This window comes from Notechis scutatus, chromosome 3, assembly GCF_049901735.1.
Source record: "Notechis scutatus isolate UNSWTSFEM ecotype Mainland chromosome 3, rNotScu1.2, whole genome shotgun sequence".
NCBI lineage: Eukaryota > Metazoa > Chordata > Lepidosauria > Squamata > Elapidae > Notechis > Notechis scutatus.
Window position 1 is genome coordinate 126,419,030 of NC_142011.1, and position 19,621 is coordinate 126,438,650.

Consider the following 19,621-nt stretch of genomic DNA (forward strand, 5'->3'; position numbering starts at 1 on the left):
ACTTTTCTTGCCACATTTGTTAAGGGAATCACTGCCGTTGTTAAATTAGTAACACGGTTGTTTAAGCGAATCCGGCTTCTCCATTGAACTAAAGACGACCCCCAGGCACTGCAACCCCCATAAATATGAACCAGCTGTCAAGCCTCCGAATGTAAATCACGTGGCCATGGAGATGCTGCAACGGTCACAAGTGTGAAAAACGGTCATAAGTCCCCATTTCCAGTGTCGTTGCAACTTCAAACCGTTACTAAATGAACTGTTGTTATATCGAGGACTACCCATATTTAGAAACGCATTTCAAAATCTGGGTCCCAGTATACAAATAGGGTATTTGGTAAGAATTATAAACAAATTCACCCGGGGAAGTTTCCATCCTTCCGGACGGGGTTCCGAAGAGCATCACCTCTGTTTTTCAAAAAGAAAAGAAACAAAACAAAACAAAACCGCAGGCCGCTTCGCCCTCAGAGAAGCCCACCCGTTCTCCCTCCGGGGATATAGGGGGCGTGCATAAGCGCACCAACGTGCCTACCGTCCCTGTCCTATTGTTTCTCTTATTCTTCTTTTATTTTTCTTATATGTACCCATTTCATGTATTCACAACTATGTATACACTTATACTTATTATCTTGTAAACAATTGGCAAATCAAATAAATAAAAAAATAAATAAATAAATATGCGAGAGAGGCGTGGCCGCTGTGGCGTGGTCTATCAGCCAGCGGGCGGAGGCCACGAAATGCCTGCCGCCTTCGCCTTCGCCAGCCTCGCCTAACGCTTCTCAGCCGCCGCCCATGTAGCAGCAGTAGGTGAGAAGCGCTGCAGGTCAGGCAGCAGGCTCAGCCACGGAGTGGGTAAGCATCGGCCCTTCGTCGGCAGTCTTCTCCCGGCCGTCAGCAGGCCAAGCCAGAGAGAAAAAGCGCGGTCGAGGGACCTGGAGAAGCCACTCTGCTTGGAGCCCTTTGGACGGCGGGGAGCGAGGCGGTGGGGCGGCATAGTGAAGTCGGGGCTCTGCCTCTTCGTCCCCTCTTCCTTCCTGCTTCGCGCTCCGAGTTCACTTTGGCAAGGGCTCCCGTTTTATAGCCGGCACTGTTCTGTCACCCGTTGAGGGTCGGTTCTTCCGTCCAAGCTATCTCTCCCAATATGCAGGTTGCGTCTTTGGCGGCGTTGCCCGTGTGTGTGTGTGTGTGGATGATGGGCTTGGGTTTGGCGGGAGAGGATTGCCTGACTTTCTTTGCTGATTTCGCGAATGCCTTCTTTCCGAAGGCCGGAAAAATGAGCTACCAGAGTCTCAGACTGTGGGGAGAGGAGGAGAGGAAGTTGGCTTTGCAGAGCAAGCTGAAAGGCTGTGGTTGGGGCTTCGTGATTGAATGCCATGATAAGTTCCATATATGTGAAAAAAACGAAATAGATAAACTCCCCCCAAACCCAAGAAGAGAAATACCAAGGCTGCTAATGTATATGATAGTGCCTCTTTGCACCCCTTAGCTCCACCAGTGTGTGGTTGTCTGTGCCATCTGAACCTACCAATTAACTTAGGGTACAAATTTGGCTACCTGCAGCAGGTTATCTCTTTGGTTTAGAAAAGACTCCCATAAGGGAAGACCCACAAGGTTCCCAACAGGAATAACCACCAGCCCAGGAAACAGACTGGGCAAGGGAAGGCTATTCTAATGCAGTGTAGGGATTTTTATTTCTGCAGTTAAGATAAATCTCTTCCATGAGGATGTTTGCCTTAATTGATGGGATTGGACATTTGCATCAACTATATTTTTAAATGCCTTTTTAAAAAGTCATTTCAGAGTCATGAGTCTGGTGTGTGTACATGTTCGTGTGTGAGAGAGGGGGGAGTAGTTTTAGGATTGAGGATAGGGTAGGATGGGATGGGATAATCTTTGTCGGTTTTTTTTTCTTTGAGTACACGGGCACCCATTTAAAATGAAATTCTGTTGCTTCCATTCTACTACAGGGGGAAACTCACAGTTCAAAAATTAGTCTGATTTGATTTGACACTATTTTTTTATTAAGATACAAGGAGAGATTTTCCTTTAGCATAGGATAGTGGAAGATGTGCTGAGTTCAAGCAGAAGAATATAAAGTCTGACCTCCTGCTTTTATAATAAGATACTTGAGATGGATTTCTTCAGAACAGGATAGATTTAGAACATGAGGCTGCTTTATAACACAAAATTGCTAGGTGCCACACTCCTTTTCCAATCATCAGTGAACTGTACATTCTTTCTGGAGACTTTTTGACATTCATCCTTGCCTTGATTTCTGTTCTTTCCTCTCCCTCTTCTCAACAATCCTTTGGCCATATTTAGTCCATTAGCTATTGTACCGCAGGCTAATTCTACTGACTGCCGGCTGCCAGTAGTTCGACAGTTCTTACCGGCTGAAGGTTGACTCAGCCTTCCAGCCTTCCAAGGTTGGTAAAATGAGGATCCAGATCGTTGGGGGCAATATGCTGACTCTCTAAACCGCTTAGAGAGGGTTGTAAAGGACTGTGAAGCAGTATATAAGTCTAAGTGCTATTACTATTGCTATTCACTGTCTGGGGTCAACTGCCTCTCTTCCTCTTTAGATTTGAAACATATGGATTTCTGCAAACTTTAAAATCCCTGCAAGCCTGTTGGCTGATGCCATTTACATGAGAATCCATGTTTGAAAATTCTTTATTGAATACATATGCAAAGAGGCCTCGCAAAGGGGGCATCATTAATTTATCTAGGCTAGTAGTCTCTATTCTCGTAGCAAAATGGATTCCTAAGGACCCATAGAACTATTGGGGTAATTTAACTGCAAATGCTGAGGATTAAAATTAAACCATGTAACCATCAAGCTATGGATCCTCCCTGTGAAAATCCAAAAGTTTTCTTCAAAGTTTTGCCTTAATCTGTTCTTTTCTTGCTGTTTTGTAAGGAAGAAGCTTTACAGCATTCTTCAGATATAATTGTCTCTTGGTGTTAGCTAGTACTCATGTACTGTTTTAGAAAGGAAGTGTTTTCTATCAAGAAAATATTGAGGTTGAAGTTGAAGTTGCAAACAAAACAGCAGCTTTTGAGACCTGTTGAGCTGCAAATTTGAAATAGCTGTGCAGTTTTTAATAAAACCACAATGGTATGGGTGTGGCATGCAAATACAAAGAAATGAAATCTGCTGTTGTTGGTTCTGTTCCTTGTTTCTGAAATTCTGAATCCAAAGTCCAGGCTCATGTACAGTTCTTTTTCAGTCCCCTTTTCTTCTTTGAGAGATGAATCTCAAGCTAATTATCTGTGGTTGGATAGAATTACAGTGAAGCAGAGAGTGATCAAACTGATCAAAAATACAGTATCAAACTGGATTGAGATATTCAAAAGTTACCATCACATTCAATCATGGACTCTATTTCTTCAACATTTCTATTATATAATGGTATGGAGAGGTAAAGGGACTGTTTGTTATATTTGCAGATGATATAAACCATGACATACATAGTATCCTATAATAATTTATATATGGTTTGATAAGTTGGAAAAATTGTAACAGAAATTTAACAGAATATGAAAAAAATGCCATTTGTGGAACAAAATCAAATACACAGGAATAGAATGGGAGATACCTCATTTGGAAATAATATTTGTAAACAGGTTCTTATAATAGTAGTTTTTACAAACTGAACATGAATCAGCAATGTGATAAGAGTGCAGAAAAGATAAATGCAATTTTGTCTGCGTGAACAGAAATGTAGTTCCCGAATTCTAAGAAATAGTAGTTCACCTTTATTTTTGTTGGTCAGACCATACCTTGAGTATTGTATACAGAATCAGACAAGTAGAAACAGAAACTAGGTTGATCAAGGACTATAACTGAATCCTGGAGAGAAATTTACAGAACTGGGAATGTTTAGCAATAGCAAGAGAACACTGGGCAGAATATGATAGGTTTTGATAGAAGTTCAAAACCTCTTCTCTGCCCCTCTAAAATGCTGGACATAGTATGAATTTAAATTAAGTTAAACACCTCCTGGGAGAGAGAACTTCCCTGAGGATGGGTTCCAGCACGAGTCCAAAAGTTCAAAGACTAAATTTCTGTCCTGGTGGCCAAACCAGATTGGATCAAAGTTCAAAGAATCAAAATTGTAGGATTGAATGGGACCTTGGAGGGCTTCTACATCAATCCCCTGCCTAAGGCAGGAGTCCTAGTACCTTCTGATAAATGGCTGTCCAATTTTTTAAAAAACCTTCCAGCAATGGAACGCTCTTAACTCCCGGAAACAAGCTGTTCCACTGCTTAATAGTTTTACTGTGAGGAAATTCCTCCTTGTTTCCACATTGGACAAGTTTCCATCATTTCTTCTTGTCCTACACTCAAGTGTAAACCCCTCTATCACGTCTTAGATCTTTGCACCTGGGAGACAACTTGTTTAGCTTGTTTAGTCTGCAGATTGCTGATTCTGTTTCTCTGAGAAGTAAGTGACCAATCACCCCCACCACATTCCTTTTCCTCTTTGGAGCACCCAGCCGACTCCTCTTCTCCATGACAGTCTGAACTACTTTTCTTTCTGTCACAGGAACAGAAGACTCTTCTTCTTGATGAAGACTCTTCTTCATATGTCTGCATGTCTTCTTCCAGAGGGAGGGTATGAAATTGATGGCTCAGCTCCAATGGCAGGGTTAGTCTTTTCAGTTCTTTCCTTCTTCCAATGATAGGCTGCCATCACTTCTCCTCTAGGGTTCCATTTTTTCCTAGTAGTTGTTTCTTCCTTACTGTGTTCAGTATGTAGACAGACTTTTGTCTTGATTTCTCAATTTAGATTTTTGGTTGTAAGATTTGCATGCCATTAAACATATAGGCCACTAGGTTGATCCGATGAAATGAGGTCCTTTTCTCTGTTGCTCATGGTGAGCTCTTCTTCAGTCTCTATGCAAACACTCCCAGTGAGGCAGTAGCTACAAAAGGAGGAGTTCTAGTAAGAATAGGTTGACAGTAGAGTAGAACCAACTACTTAGTATTCACTTCACTGGATAGATTCCAACCGGGACTAAATGCTCATCTGTCAGGGATAATGCATTTAGTAGTGGACTCAGTGCCACCCAATTATATGGTTCTGTGTTCAGGCCTGGATTTCTGTTTGCTTTCTAATCCAACACAAAATTAGAAATTATTTAAAGGGGTTCAGGACTCTTTCAGTCTGTTAGGCTAATTTTCCAAAAAAAAAAAAATGGAATCGAATGAAGCCAAATTTGGCTTGACAGTTGCAGTGGAAAAACATACCAATTAAAGAGGATCCAACAATAATTTTATTGAAGTTAGCACATTGCAGTGAGTCACTGGTATCCTGCTAAAAAGAATGAACAACACAAGAAAATGCCTTCTCAAGCCTTTATACAAGGTTACAATGATTGAAGATAAGCATGTACAGCATATGCACACTGGACCATTGACAAATAATTGTCTTACAAGTTATAAGGAAAACAGCTAGAGATTTAGGAAGGAATCTGTTTCTCTGTGCCAGGAAAGAGAACATTTTGTAATGTAGGATACTAAGAACTGTGATAACCAATCAAGTTGTTATCTTTTAGTTTTTGTTATTATTATATTGTTATTCTAACAGTTTGAACCTGCATCTCTCTTTGAAGGGGAAAATTATAAACCCATCATTATAAACTCATCTCTCTTTGAAGGGGAGAGTTATAAACCCATGGTTATTAGTGTCCTTGAAAATGTTGCAGTTTATGGAGACATGCAATTTGTGAATTCTTATCTTACATTCATGTGTAAGCCTCTCGTTTGCTATTCATTAATGCAGGGGTGTCAAACTGGAGGCTCATGGTCTGAATGTGTCACGTACAGGCCACACCTACCCCAGCTTGGCGAATAGGAAAAACATCACATGACGGCAATGTGATGCCGTGAGTTTGACACCAGTGCATTAATGTAACAAAGCTTCCAGCTCCAAGGGATATATATCATGGGAGAGTAATTGTGGCATGCATAGAGGGGACATTGTTTAGCATATGATAAATTTACTTTTACATTAAAGAAATAAGGAATGGCAAAGATATTCAGGAACTACCGATGATCTTTATATGAACTCACAGAAGGAATGCAGAATGCACAAAAGAATCCAGTAAAAAAAAAAGTTCATGTTCAAAAATTAGCCAGATTTATGTAGAGGAATATACAATTGGGTAGTGTCCTGGAATGTGGCCAACTACACTCTTGAAAACCCCGCCCAGAATAGATTCTACTATTAGGGGGTTTGGAAAGAATTCCAAAAGTTATGTGCTACATAAAAGTAAGGCCTCTTATAGAACTATCTGGCTTGCCTTGCAGTAACAAAACAATTTGAGATTGTTTTTAACCTTGACCTCTGTTGCATGTATCATGAAATTTCTTATTCTCACATCCCTGTCAGCTGAATGTCTTAGGCAATGCAAACATGTGGTAATAATTTCAAATGTCTTTTATCTTGCATTATTTATGACAATTATGTATTGTTCGTGGAAAAAAATAATTGTTGGAAGGACTGTCAAAACATTTTGCTTTTCTTCTGACTGTTCATAGCTCTAACTGTGGCTGATCCTTGATTCCAGTTGCCCATCACTAAATGTAGACCTTGCTCTATTTCTGCAACTTCCTGGGTTTCTATCCTGTCATCAGGAAACATAAAACTGGGTACCCAAGATACCCACTTTATGTAGTCAAAGAGAATAAAAAAGCAACACAGTAAAAAAGTGTAATAAACTTTCTTGCTGATGTATAAGTGGGAAAAGGAGTAAACTAATCAATGGCTCACACTTTAAATGGCCAACTCCATATGATAGAAAGGTAGTATAAAAATAGAGATGTTGTAAATGCCCCATAATATTTGAGGAAGGTTGAATTGTTGAATGTCAAACTCCCGGCCTGCGGACAAGATGCGTCACGTTCCTGCCCGGTTTAGTGAAGAGGGAAAAAGTCCCGATATGTTATGTGATGCTGCCATGACGACACAAGTTTGACACCCCCGATCTAAATGGTTAGAATCAGGATTGATATTTTTTACCATAGAATTGATTGCAAATTTTCTTTCCTGGCTTGCCAAGTGTTTGGCCAGTTTATTTATTAAACTAATATCCCATCTTTTGTTCAGAACATCCTTTCCTTTCTTTTTCTATGCCTTTGTTTCTTTCACTTTTCTGATACTAGAAGGAAATTAAGTACTCTCCACAGGGATATAATGTGACTGCTTACTTAGAAGCTGCCCTACTCAATATCCACCCTTTTATTATGCTCATTTTCCCTTTTCTTTAATTATGTCACATTAAAAAAAACTTAACTTTTACATACTTAATGCTTTAAAAAAATCTGAAGCTGACCTGATTGCCTTATATATATATATACCTGATGCTGTATTCTTTCTATGAAGGACTGTCTCTGGGAGTGGGTTCCCACAACACGGCTGACCCAGTCTAGAGAGAGAAGCATAAATGATTGGAGATCCAGTGCCAGATTGTCAAGGGAACTGAACCCTAACTGCATAAGAAGTGCCATCCTTCAACAAACTTCACCCAACTTCACAATGGCTAACAGGTTATCATTTCGTGGATTTTTTTTTTTTTGTCTTTTTACATTGAAAAAATAAACAGAAAACAAATGTGTAGTGGCTAGATCAGAGTTGGGCCATGGAAGGGGAAGGCTTAGCCTCCCCTCCCCTCCTCTCACTTCCCATTTGAGAATAGCCCTATTTTCAAATGTTTTTAGTTCTTCTTTCCCTGTATTATAAATTAAAAGGGAAAGCTAGCTTCAAGTTGCATCTTCTTCCTGGGTTTGTGTGGCGTTGGAGTCCCAAAATAGGAAAATTAATTTGCCCTTATTTTTAGGAATTCTGAGATTAGGTTGGGTCACTTTCTCATTTTAGGGTCACCCAGGTTGGACTTTGTAGTGCCAACAACATGGACTTTGCAGTAGTGTTGTACTTGCTAACTAAAATAATTATTTTGTATTTTAATTCTACTCATTTTTCTCTCATTTTAAAATTTAATGTTAATGGTTTGATTGATAACTTCTAACATTCCTAATCTTCAAGATAAAAAAACTGCTTTTGTTTCCCAGGTCAGGATAGGATGGGAGGTCTGGAGTTTGTCTCCTGATAAGAGAAAGTTTCTTAGTGCTAATTGGTATTTGGTTTGTCTCTCTGTGATCTTCAAACAACCTTATGACTTTTTTCCTCATTAACATCTTAAATTTTCTGCCCCTGCTTTCCTCAGGCTTCATTTCAATGGGTATATGTGTGGTCATGTGTAGTATATTTAACTCCATGTAACTGATTTTCTTTGCAAATGAGGGGTTATTTTTGTCCTGTCCAATCAACTTTCCTATTGTAATTTCCTTTGATGTGTTAACTATAAAAAGGACTGAAAGCTGGGTCTCAGGATACCCTCTTTAAATGAGAGGAATCCTTTTTAACCAGAACATTCTGAATAAATCCTAATAAAATTATCTTCCTGCCTTGGTGCCTTTATGGAGTCTGGGCATACCAGGGTCAGACGTAGGCCATATTTGGCTAACAACCTGACTAGACTACTACTTTTGCGTGAGACACTGGGACTTCTCATTGCAAAGGCAGCCAGTAGTTGGGTTTGTATAGCCATGGCAATAATATACAGTTATCGTGAACACAGACATACTTTTCAGCTTCAGGTATTTTTAAATGATCTCTGCAGTGCTTTAGAGTGGATCTTGAGCTGCAATCCAAGTGAAAGAAACAGCATCTTTAATACTTCCTTTATGCTTTGAACTGAATCCTTTATGGGGATTCAGTTCAAAGTATTTCACAGCCCCTGCCTGCTGCAGCATGTTGTGTAACCATGGCCTGAAATGGATGCCTAAAGCATATTTTTGTATTCTTTAAGGAAGAGAACTCTTGTATCTTTTTTTTTTAAAGTTTCATTTGCTAACATGTAAATATCATAAAGTTTAATCACTTCTTTCCCTGTTCTAGGCTAAAATGAAGTACAGTCTTGAAGAAGAACTGACTGCCCCTCCTATTCCCTGTTACAAGCAGCAGAGGAACAATTTGGGTTAACTATGACAGTTTTTGCTACTGCCCTTTGGTTTTGTAGGCAACTATGTGCATACCTGGTTCATCTCCTGAAAAGGTTAGTTTTAAGTGAGAAATCTGAGAATTCATTTTGCCTAGAGTTCTATTTATAGTATCCAGTCAAATGTTTTTGGAGCCTTACAGTGCAAACATATTTAATATACACTCAGAAGTATAACAGAATATTTCATTGTGGAGTATTCCCTTTTTGGGACTCTTGCATTTCCATATCATTGCCTCCTGGGGTTTTTTCTTTCAACAATTTGTTCTGCAGATACCAAGCATGCTTAGTAGTTACTGACAAAATTTGGGGACAAGGAAAAGTGTCTTTCTTAGCATTTCTACTTAAAAGTTCACTTCTACAAAATTTGGAGTTCAGTTAAGCCCACTTAGAATTTCCGCTGGCTGTACTGTAGAAACCTTGGTACTTATAACTCTTCCTCAGAAAGAGAGGGAAATATATCACTCCTAGATATGGAGTGTCTTTACCTATCACAGCTAATGAATATTGATTACTGTCATTTAATTTGAAAGCCACATGATGTTTTGCTTTTCAATAGCACTTTGACTTATATACTGCCCCAAAGTGATTTATAGCCCTCTCTAACCAGTTTACAGAGTCAGCATATTGCCCCTAACAATCTGGGTCCTCATTTTACCGCTCTCGGAACAATGGAAGGCTAAGTCAACCTTGAGCCAGTCAGAATCGAAGGAATCGAACTCCGGGCAGTGAGCAGAGTTAGCCTGCAATACTGCATTCTAACCACTAGGCCACCATGGTATTTAACATATCATATGCTCCCAGCCAGTGTGGTTTGTAAGCTTTAGTTTATGGTATAGTCTGTTGTATGAACCTGGAAAAATGTGATTTATTCAGTAAATTGATTAAGCAAACTATACCATGCCATACTTTATGAGCCCAGCCTTTTGTTGCACAAATAAATACTTTTCTGTCATCCCTAAGCCTCCAACTAGTTTTATCAATGATATAAAGTTGTGTGAAATCTTAGTTGCTTCACATGCTCTGACTGCTGATCTTTTCTTTGATTTCAGGTGCAGCAGATACCTACAGAGAATATTCACAAGTAAAATCTGTGGTGTTGTTATGTCTGCATGTGTGTGCGCTAACAAAAACTTTAATAATATAAACAGATTCATTTTATTAAGTCATATTTGACATTTTGTTTAGATAACCGAACTGTTTGGGATGAAACTGATTTGCTCGTTTTCTGTGCAAAAGAATGGAAAGGAGAAACAGAGCAGGCAAAACAAATGAGAGAGGTGAGCTGCCAAAGCACAAAATGGGGTTCTTTTTGATGACTGGGGAATCCAGCTGTCTTTCATGTAGGGACAACAGTAACATCTCAATGTACAAGAAGTGAGATATCAGACTGAAAGTTGCATAACCAATTCTTGTGTTCTCTACTGAAATTTCATGTTAAGCTCAGAACTATTTTCAAAATGGGAAGAAAAATGTAGACATGTTTAAATGCAGTTTTAACATTGTAGATTAAAAGTATTAATTATTCTTGTTACTGTTTAGAGCAGGGATCACCAACCTTTTGGACCCCAGGGACCACCAAACTCATAACTTTAAATCCCATGGACCAGAGACCCTGGGAAAATCCCCCCAAAAAGTGTGCAGGAAAATTCCCCACCCCATTTTCCTACCGATCGATCATTCTTTATTTGGGATCGCAGGATACCATCTCCAGCTCCGTTCTCAGAGGGAGAAAGAGAGACTTTGGGCTTCATGCAAGGAAAGCAGCAGAAGCAGCAGAAGTCCTTCTTTCTCTCCCCCAAATTCCACCAGAAATGAGTCTTTGTGAGACTTGTCATGCCAGCGCAGCCTCTTGGAGCAGGATGCCTTGCAGGGTCCCAAAGACTCATTTCTGGCGGACTTTGGGGGAGAGAAAGAAAGACTTTTGCTGCTCTCCTTGCGTGCAGCCAAAAGCAGAAGAAGAAAGAAACAGAAAGAAGCAGCCCGGTGGCCAGGCCAGGCGAGTGGGGCAGGTTCCCCCCTTCCGCCCTTCCCCCCTCTCCTCACTACCTCATGTTGTTCGCAATGCAAGCAACGCAAGCCTTGTGTTCCCGTAGGCCATGTGGACGGTGCAGCCTTATGTTCCTACGCAGCCTGGATTAATTGCTTTGGGGGGTGCTTTGGGGGTGACATTTCTCTGCGGACCACCAAAATTTTCTGATGGACCACCAGTGGTCCCCAGCCCACTGGTTGGCGACCACTGGTTTAGAGTGCTGGACCTAGAACAGGCAAGTCCCAGGTTCAGTACCACATTCAGTTATGTAGCTTTGGTGACTTTGGCATAGCTACTGTTGGGAAACTACCAGCCAGGCAAGGAACCACACAGGGAATTAGCCATGAGTTGTTATGCAACTCCAAGTGACCTAGGACTGATTTCACATAGACATACATAAACACACCTGATTTCCATGGAACTTTATCTGCTTTTTCCCAGGAGGTGACAAGCAGTCTTGGAGGTAGAATAAAGTGGTCAATTTGAACCTTTCACACATGGATCTGGTTGCTTGCGCCTGACATGTAACATCTTTCAGTTCAATGTAATTCACAGGATTTTCATTTTGCAGATAAAAATGGGGGGAGGGGTATGATTTCATGTATATTTCTGTGAGCTAAGAGATTACAAAAATTGATAATCTGTAGTTATAAAATTAAGTTTAAACTTGGGAAGTTGTGCTGTCTGAAATAAAGAGAGCTAGGTTGGTCTAGTTGTTAAGACACGATGCTAGAAAGCAGGAGACAGAGAGTTCAGCTGACCTAAAATGAGATTCCTTGGATGAATAATAAGTAGAGTCAGCTTCTTGAACAATTAAGTAAAGTTGCTCTATTTGTTAGTGATCTTCTGAGGTCTCCCTGAATTAATATTGAGATTAGCTTCTTGTTTCCAAAGAGGGTTCATTTTGACTGCATTTCTGTTGGCATTCCTCAGTTTTTTCTGTTTTGTTTAATTCATTCTGACTTACTGCATATTAACCTTGTGAGAATTGGGAATAGTTTTGTGAGCTGTTATTATGGTGTGCAAATTGTGTAATTTTTAAAATGAGCAGTTTGAAAGAGAGACATTATGCTAAACTTTGATAAACACTTCTTTCCTGCTGTTAATTAAAGGTTTGCTTGCTACACTATAAATCTTTTTATTCCTGCCATCATTAGCAGAAGCTAACATTAACAACAAGAATATATTAACAGGGGTAAGAGGGGGTGCAGCCTAATCAGGAGAAACAGTTAAAGTCTGGATTCCTTTTACCTAGGACAAACATAATAATACTCTTTAAAACTGTGTTGATTCAGAGCTGTTTTTTCTCATTTTTGGAAATGTAGTACTGTCTTTTGTTGTTGCTCAGGTTTTGAAGCCTTTTATTTAACTGGTATTTGTGCTACCGGTATATGGATAGGGTATTTTGCTATTCCGGATTTTAATTTGAAAAATCTACCTTTGTAGAAAATATAATATCATTTGGTCCCACCTATCAGGGAAAAGGGGACTCTGAAGGCCACTAAAAGGATGCTGGGTACCACAAGTGACCAAGTGGCCTATGTTTTAATTCTTTGGATAGTTTTTACGTTCTCAATTACTGTTGTTATTAAACTATTGCTCTGACTAGTCATTTGTCCCACCTATCCCCTTTTTATTTTCTCAAAGTCTTACAAAACATTATTTTGGAAATACCATGTAAAATATATAAGACAAGTCAATGGAGATAAGTACTGTTTGCTGAGAGCTGTGCTATTCCAGATATTCAGCCAAGGTCTTCCTCTCCCATCATGGACTAAGGCCACAGATATACTAAAGGTAAATCACAAAATAAATGATCTACAGAAAAAATATGTTTTGAATGTTTAGATTTTTTTTAAGGCATTATTATAAAAGTGGAGATAACTTTGAATTCAAGTATAGCAGAACTGTGTAACTTACCTCCCAATTTTTCAGAAAAAAACTTGATATAATAAACTGGAAGTATCTCTTATTTGGAAGTAAATATTCTCTTTGAAACATTAGGATGAGGAGGCAGAGGTGAATCATACTTCTTACTTACAAGCTTTCACCTACAAGTAATCCTCAACTTATGTCCGGTTGCTTAATGAATAGTCAAAGTTACAACCCATTCTTGAAATTATGACTGATGCACCACCTCCACAGTCACATCATCAAATTTCAGGTGCTTAGTGACTGACTCATATTTATTATGAATTGCAGCATCCATGGTCACATTGTCGTGTTTTGCAGTGTTTGCTGTTTTCCAACAAAAAACGCTCATTGGATAGGCTGGTTTCAGACTTACAACCATCTAATTCATGCAATAACTACATGATTACCTTAATAATTGTGGTGACTCACTTAACATCCCTTGTAAAAATGGTTGTAAAATTGAGTCCAGTTGTATGTCAACTTACGACCACAACCACTTATGACCCAAATTCCAGGCTCAATTGTCATCAAGGAATATCTGCCATTCAGAGTATCTTCATTTCCTGTTGAATTTCTCCCCTGAAGAATGCTCTTCTTTTTTCAGCTCCCTGAAAAACTTCTTTATTCACAAGGGTGTAATTGGATCCAACAGTACAGCTTCGGATCACAACAATATACAGGTTCAAATACACTAGGAATATTACGTAAATGTATTGAAGCATTAAAAGGACAGGTAAGTGGGTAGATATTAAGGGATAAATAAAAGTCTACAGCTTACTGATGCTGTAACTATTATTAGCTAGTAAACTATTAGGAGCAATTTCTATAAGCATAAGTAGCTAACTAAAACTCAGATCAATCAATAGATGGTCATGGAAGCATATAAATATTGAAGATAATATTTTAAATGCTAATTTTAAAAATGTTTGATAATATGCTTCAGAACAGGGGTGTCAAACTGGATTTCTTCGAGGGCCGGATCAGCATTGTAGTTTTCCTTTGCGGGCTGGTGGCAGCCCGGGGTGGTGGTGGTGGCAGGACGGATGCCTCCTGCAGCACTCTGCTGGCCAAAAACAGGCCGTATGGCCCATTTTCAGGCCATTTTGGGGGCTGGTTTTGGTCCATTTTTGGGGAATATTTCTCAGTCCTCACTCTGCTGTCCTAAGTCTTGTTTTTTTTTCTCCTTCTTCTGGAAGTTCTTTCCTCCAGCTTGGTTATTACAAGTGCCTCAACCTAGTGATGCCTACCTCTTTTATGCTGATCCATTTTCCTGAGAGTAGATAAGATATCAAAAACATTTTCACCAACATAAAACAACTGTTCCCCTAGATCCGAAGAGCTAATTTTCTCTTATCCTATTCTCTTTTGTAGTGGATGGAAATCAGTGGCATTAAAGATGAAGCTCAAAGACAGAATTTTTGCAATGCTCTTTTTACTGGTGGAAGCATGGAGCATAAGTTCTATGAGGCCATAAAATTCCTCATGCTGTATCAAGTAATAGAAGCTTATGAACGCTTGGCCAGTAACCAGGAATGCATTCCAAACTTTTTTAGTGACCTTTTTAGACGGGATACTTCTTTGGATCCTTTAAGTTATATGATGAATCATCTGAACTCAATAGGAGACAGAAGAGGTCTTGATCAGGTAAATGCAAAACGAAATGTAATAAATTTTGGCATTAAAAAAGAACTTAGGAGGCTTAAACTGATTTACTTCTATGCTGTCCAGAGCAAGAAAAGTAGTATTAGACTAAAATTTTATGTAGTATTTTTAAATCACAGGGCTTAATAAGAAATCAGTTTTCTCTTTCTGCTTATTTTGCAAGTTTTTTTAATTTGAATTTTTCATATAGAAAGAAAAAGTTATGGAGGGGACTAAAGCTACATCTTCTGGACACACTCCAGTTTTGTTTTGTTTGTTTTTTTGATACCAGATAAAGTTTTTTTTTTCTCAGTGACTTTTTATGTTTCATAAAAACAAAAAATGTTGTAGGATCCAATCTGAGTTGGTCACTGGGACCAGTGTCTTTGTCTTCTGAGCTTTCAGACTCGTGCTGGAGCCCATCTTCACAGAACTTGAACATTCAATTTTGCAGCTACTAAGATTGTTGGATGAGGAGGTACAAAAACAGCCAGGGAAGTGATTGAAGCCTGGGAAACAGGCCCCTACTCAATCAACAGGAGTGCTGATTTACTACCAATTTAGCAAGTACTCATAAGGCGAGGGCTGGACAGCCAATGACTTAATAGCCAGTAATCAACACACCCCAGTCAACATCTAAACAGCCACATACAACAGGTTCCATATAAATACCACTCACAGAACAGCACACACTCTGCTAGAGAGAAGTTCCCTGAAGTTGGGCTCCAGCACAAGTCCAAAAGCTCGGACACAAAATCTCTGGTCCCGGTGACTGACCCAGATTGGATCCTGCAACATTATCCCAGGACATGTACATTCACCTTCATTCATAAAAAGTATTATATATGGGGAATCTGTTTTTACCTTTTGCCACAATTAGTTCACTTTTTTGTGTGGAATGGAAGTGGAAATCCCCCTGCCCATTAATTTTAGAAATAAAATACCTGATATATCACAAATATATTAACTTGATTGGCCATAACTTTTTCCCTCAGGGTTCTCTGCTTGTATATTTTGTCACATTTTTATTGCTTTTAGAGGTCTAAATTAGTGCAAATTTTTTGATCTAGTTTGAAGTATATATTGCTTGAAATGGGAGGGGTTTGGCATGGTTCAGAGGAAAATGAATTACTGTACTTCCTTCCTGAATCAATATGTTTTATGGACTCATGTGCATCAGAAGCTAAGATATACACATGAGAAAAAAGTAGCCAAATCGACCATCTTAATTATGAATTAATTTACATGAATTGTACATTATAACTTGTCTTTTCTATAGATTGTGAGTTTCACTTTTTTTCCTCTACAGATTGATCTATTTCTTCTCGAACATTCTCTTGAAGTAAAAATAATAGTTTACAGGTTGTGTAAGATTAATACCAAAGATTTCCTAGAAACGTACACAGATGAATATCAGAGGGATTGGCATGAGGTCCTCCTTGTAACTGAAGACGACCATCATTATCACATTCCTGTTGTTAAGATATGACTACTTGAGGCTGACAAATATTTCCACATTCTTCTGAAGAAATTTGTTCAGATGAATGTTATGCTGTATTTAAGAAATATCTCTGCTAAATAAAAATATGTATGAAACAGTTGTTGGCCAGGCTATCTTTTAGTTGAATCTACCCCCAAATTTTTTTATTTGTGAGGAATAAAATGATGAAACCATGTATTTCAAAGTGAAGTTCTCACTACCAATATGCTGAAGGCTCTAGGTTATGGTATAACCTGGATAATACCAATTGACACAAGATTCCATGTTGATCAGTGGTGGGATTCAAATTTTTTTACTACCGATTCTGTGGGTGTGGCTTGGTGGGCGTGACGGGGGAAGGATACTGTAAAATCTCCAGTCAGAGGTGGTATTTGCCGGTTCTCTGAACTACTCCAAATTTCCGCTACCGGTTCTCCCGAACTGGTCAGAACCTGCTGAATACCACCTCTGATGTTGATCCATATGTATTAGAGACAAAAGTGCCACAAATTTTAACAATAATTCTTTGACCTCCAGTAATTCTAAGACAAAAGTGATTAGAAGGATCTTTAATAAAAGAGCTTCCACATTTTCTCCATCTCACACTTTACGTAAAGAATTCAGCAAAATATAATGTAAAATACATAATGTATAATATAAATTATAACATTGGAACACTCAAAAGTCTGGAGATTAGAGAGAAAGAGATATGTCTGCTTATATACAACACGAAGTTCAAACTTGGTTTCTTTGTTTTTTTTAGCTTGGTGTGATACCTTACAAACTACAGTGCACTGGCTACTTTATCTGATTTGTGCTTACTGCTACACATCAGAAGGGCTATACAATATTTTCTGAACTTAGTCATTGGAATTTAAGCTGTTGCACAAAAGTTGTTCGCTCTATCAGTTCCTTCAAAAATCTTAAAAAATTACCTCAAATTGTTTATTTTACTAAAAAAAATACTCTGCTGATCATTTATTGTACAATGTAAAAGCAAAAAATATGTCTTATTCTAATTGTATATAGTGCATATTGTAATTTTATTGTATATAGTATATATTGTAATCATTTTCTCAGTCAAGTAGCTAGTAGTTTGTATTGTTATAACAAACTTTTACAGGCTATGGACTTTAATCAGCTTTTGTAAAATTGCCATGTTGCATTTTTAAGAAATTATTTCTATCTAGTATGTATATCAGTAAGCATAATGGAGAGCTATGTAAAGCTATTATTTTAATAATATATAATACTACACTTGTATTATTCCATGCCTTGCATTGGTAATGATTATTGAACGTGTTGTACAGCCACTGAGGCCCCAGCTTTAGTTACTGAAAGGTAGTCCTTGTATAGAACACACAAATTAGCTAAGCACAATTTGGCCCAGTGTGTTGTATGAATCCAGACCATGTGGTTAGTTTGTAATAACCCACTGTATTCGATGGACCACAGTGTAATGATCCAAATACATTTTGTGCAAGCATATTCAGACTCTCTTTATTTTTTCTGGAGTATTATCCAAATCCCCTCAAACTAATATTCACTGCCCAAAGCATTAGGCAATCTGATTTCTGTGCCGAAAGTCATTTTCTACAATAGCCTTTTCCAGCTTGCAGTCACTGAAAAGTATTTGGATACAGTTCCTGTTATTTATTTATTTATTTTGATTTGTCAATTGCTTACAAGATAATAGGTATAAGTAAAAACATAGTTATGAATACATGGATACATATAAGAAAAATAAAATAAATAATAGGACAGGGACAGTAGGCACATTGGTACGCTTATACACGCCCCCTACAGACCTCTTAGGAAAGGGGTGAGGTCAATAGTAGGAAGTCTAAGGTTAAAGTTTTTGGGGTTTGGGGAAGAAACTACAGAGTCAGGTAGAGTATTCCAGACATTGACCACTCTGTTGCTATCTCTTACCGAAGGTCAGTTCTGGATGAAAGTGATGGAACTATAGTCCATCATGCCCCAAAATAAGGTGGGAAAGTCAATCTGTACTTTTGTAGAATTACAGCATGCATATAGCCATTTTGCAACATACTGGAGCACCATTTTATGTTCTAAATTTTGGTTTTATATTGTTTCATCATTCTGATTTTAATGATTTGCTGCTTCTCTTGCATCTTTGAAAGACATTTATAAATCACTCAACCTCAGTATTGTTTAATGTTTAAAATGAAAGATTGGGCACCATGTCCTTTTGAGAACAGAACATATTCACAGAGTAATATACAGTTAGTCTTCGACTTACGACCACAATTGAACCCAAAGTTTCTATTGCTGAGCGAGATATTTGTTAAGTGAGTTTTGTCCCATTTTATGGTCTTTTATGCCACATCTGGTAAGTGATTAAGTTATGTAGTTATTAAGTGTGTAACATGGTTGTTAAGTGAATCTGGCTTCCCCATTGAATTTGCTTGTCAGAAGGTCACAAAAGGAGATCGCATGATCTTGGGACACAGCAACTGTCATAAATTGCCAAGCATCTGAATTTTGATCACATGACCCCAGGGATGCTGCAATGTCGTAAGTGTGAAAAATAGTCATAAGTCACTTTTTTCAGTGCCATTGTAACTTTGAACGGTCACTAAATGAACTGTAAGTAGAGGAGTATCTGTATATGATTAGTAAAACCATGGAAACTTACTTCTGAACTAACTTTGCAACTGATGCATTATGTAGTTATTATTTATAATAAAAACAAGCTAATATTCAGCACAGAAAAAAAACAAATGAAGATGTGAAAGCCAAGCATACATTAAAATATGAAATTGTTCATTTTTTATATATTTTCAGAATTGCCAACGAATTAGCAACTACAATGGTTTTTTTTTTAAAAAAAAGATGAATAGGGATGTGAAAGAAGGAAGTTGCAGTTCAAATACGATAGATAGTCCACATGCCATGCTGGCATTTAGTGGAGCTTCATCTGTCTTTTTAAACTCAGAGCAGAAGATATAAGGATACTGGGGCAGGTGGTGGTAGGGAGTTAGAAGGAAACTGCTTCCTAGTATAGTTAAAGATGAATCTACCAAAAAAGTAATATGTCACTTATAGAGCTTAGACAAATATTTCCTATATGGGAGACTCTAATGTTTTAGTTTTTGTTTTTAGCATGGACATTCAATTAAATTAGTTCCTGCTTTCTGTTTGAACTGCTAATCATGAACTGCTAATCAATTCAAACTTTTTCCCTTGTTTACTTTTTCCTAAAACACAAGCGGGAAAATTTAACTTGGATGATCATTATTTACCTCAGGCATATAGATAAAATAAATGTATGCAGTAGTACAATAGGACTCAAGACTTTCCCAATTTCTATCCTGGTGCCTTAACCATTAGGCCAAACTGACTCTCAACAACAGGCAATGGTGGGCTTTGGAGAAATGTGTTAAAAGTCCTGCAACTGTGGAAGGTGATGTATCCCATTGTGAGGGGTTGTTCTGGTGTGTTGGAAAAGAAAACTGAATGTGTGTGAA

The 19,621-nt window shown here is 38.3% G+C and overlaps 1 protein-coding gene across 2 annotated transcripts; it reads left to right on the forward strand.

Annotated features, from left to right (window-relative positions):
• The first annotated feature begins 708 nt into the window (after positions 1-708).
• OTULINL (OTU deubiquitinase with linear linkage specificity like) lies at positions 709-16,248 on the forward strand. Of its 2 annotated transcripts, XM_087961160.1 has the most exons (10): positions 736-849; positions 4,548-4,649; positions 7,389-7,552; positions 8,964-9,120; positions 10,116-10,147; positions 10,252-10,343; positions 12,743-12,892; positions 13,614-13,742; positions 14,381-14,653; positions 15,960-16,248. In XM_087961160.1, the coding sequence occupies exons 4-10, from the start codon at positions 9,050-9,052 to the stop codon at positions 16,137-16,139; spliced, it is 927 nt and encodes a 308-aa protein (XP_087817286.1). In that variant the 5' UTR covers positions 736-849; positions 4,548-4,649; positions 7,389-7,552; positions 8,964-9,049; the 3' UTR covers positions 16,140-16,248. The 2 variants fall into 2 exon arrangements, with proteins under 2 accessions (XP_026529210.1, XP_087817286.1); XM_026673425.2 differs by lacking the exon at positions 4,548-4,649 and having other exon boundaries at positions 709-849.
• The last annotated feature ends 3,373 nt before the right edge of the window (positions 16,249-19,621 follow it).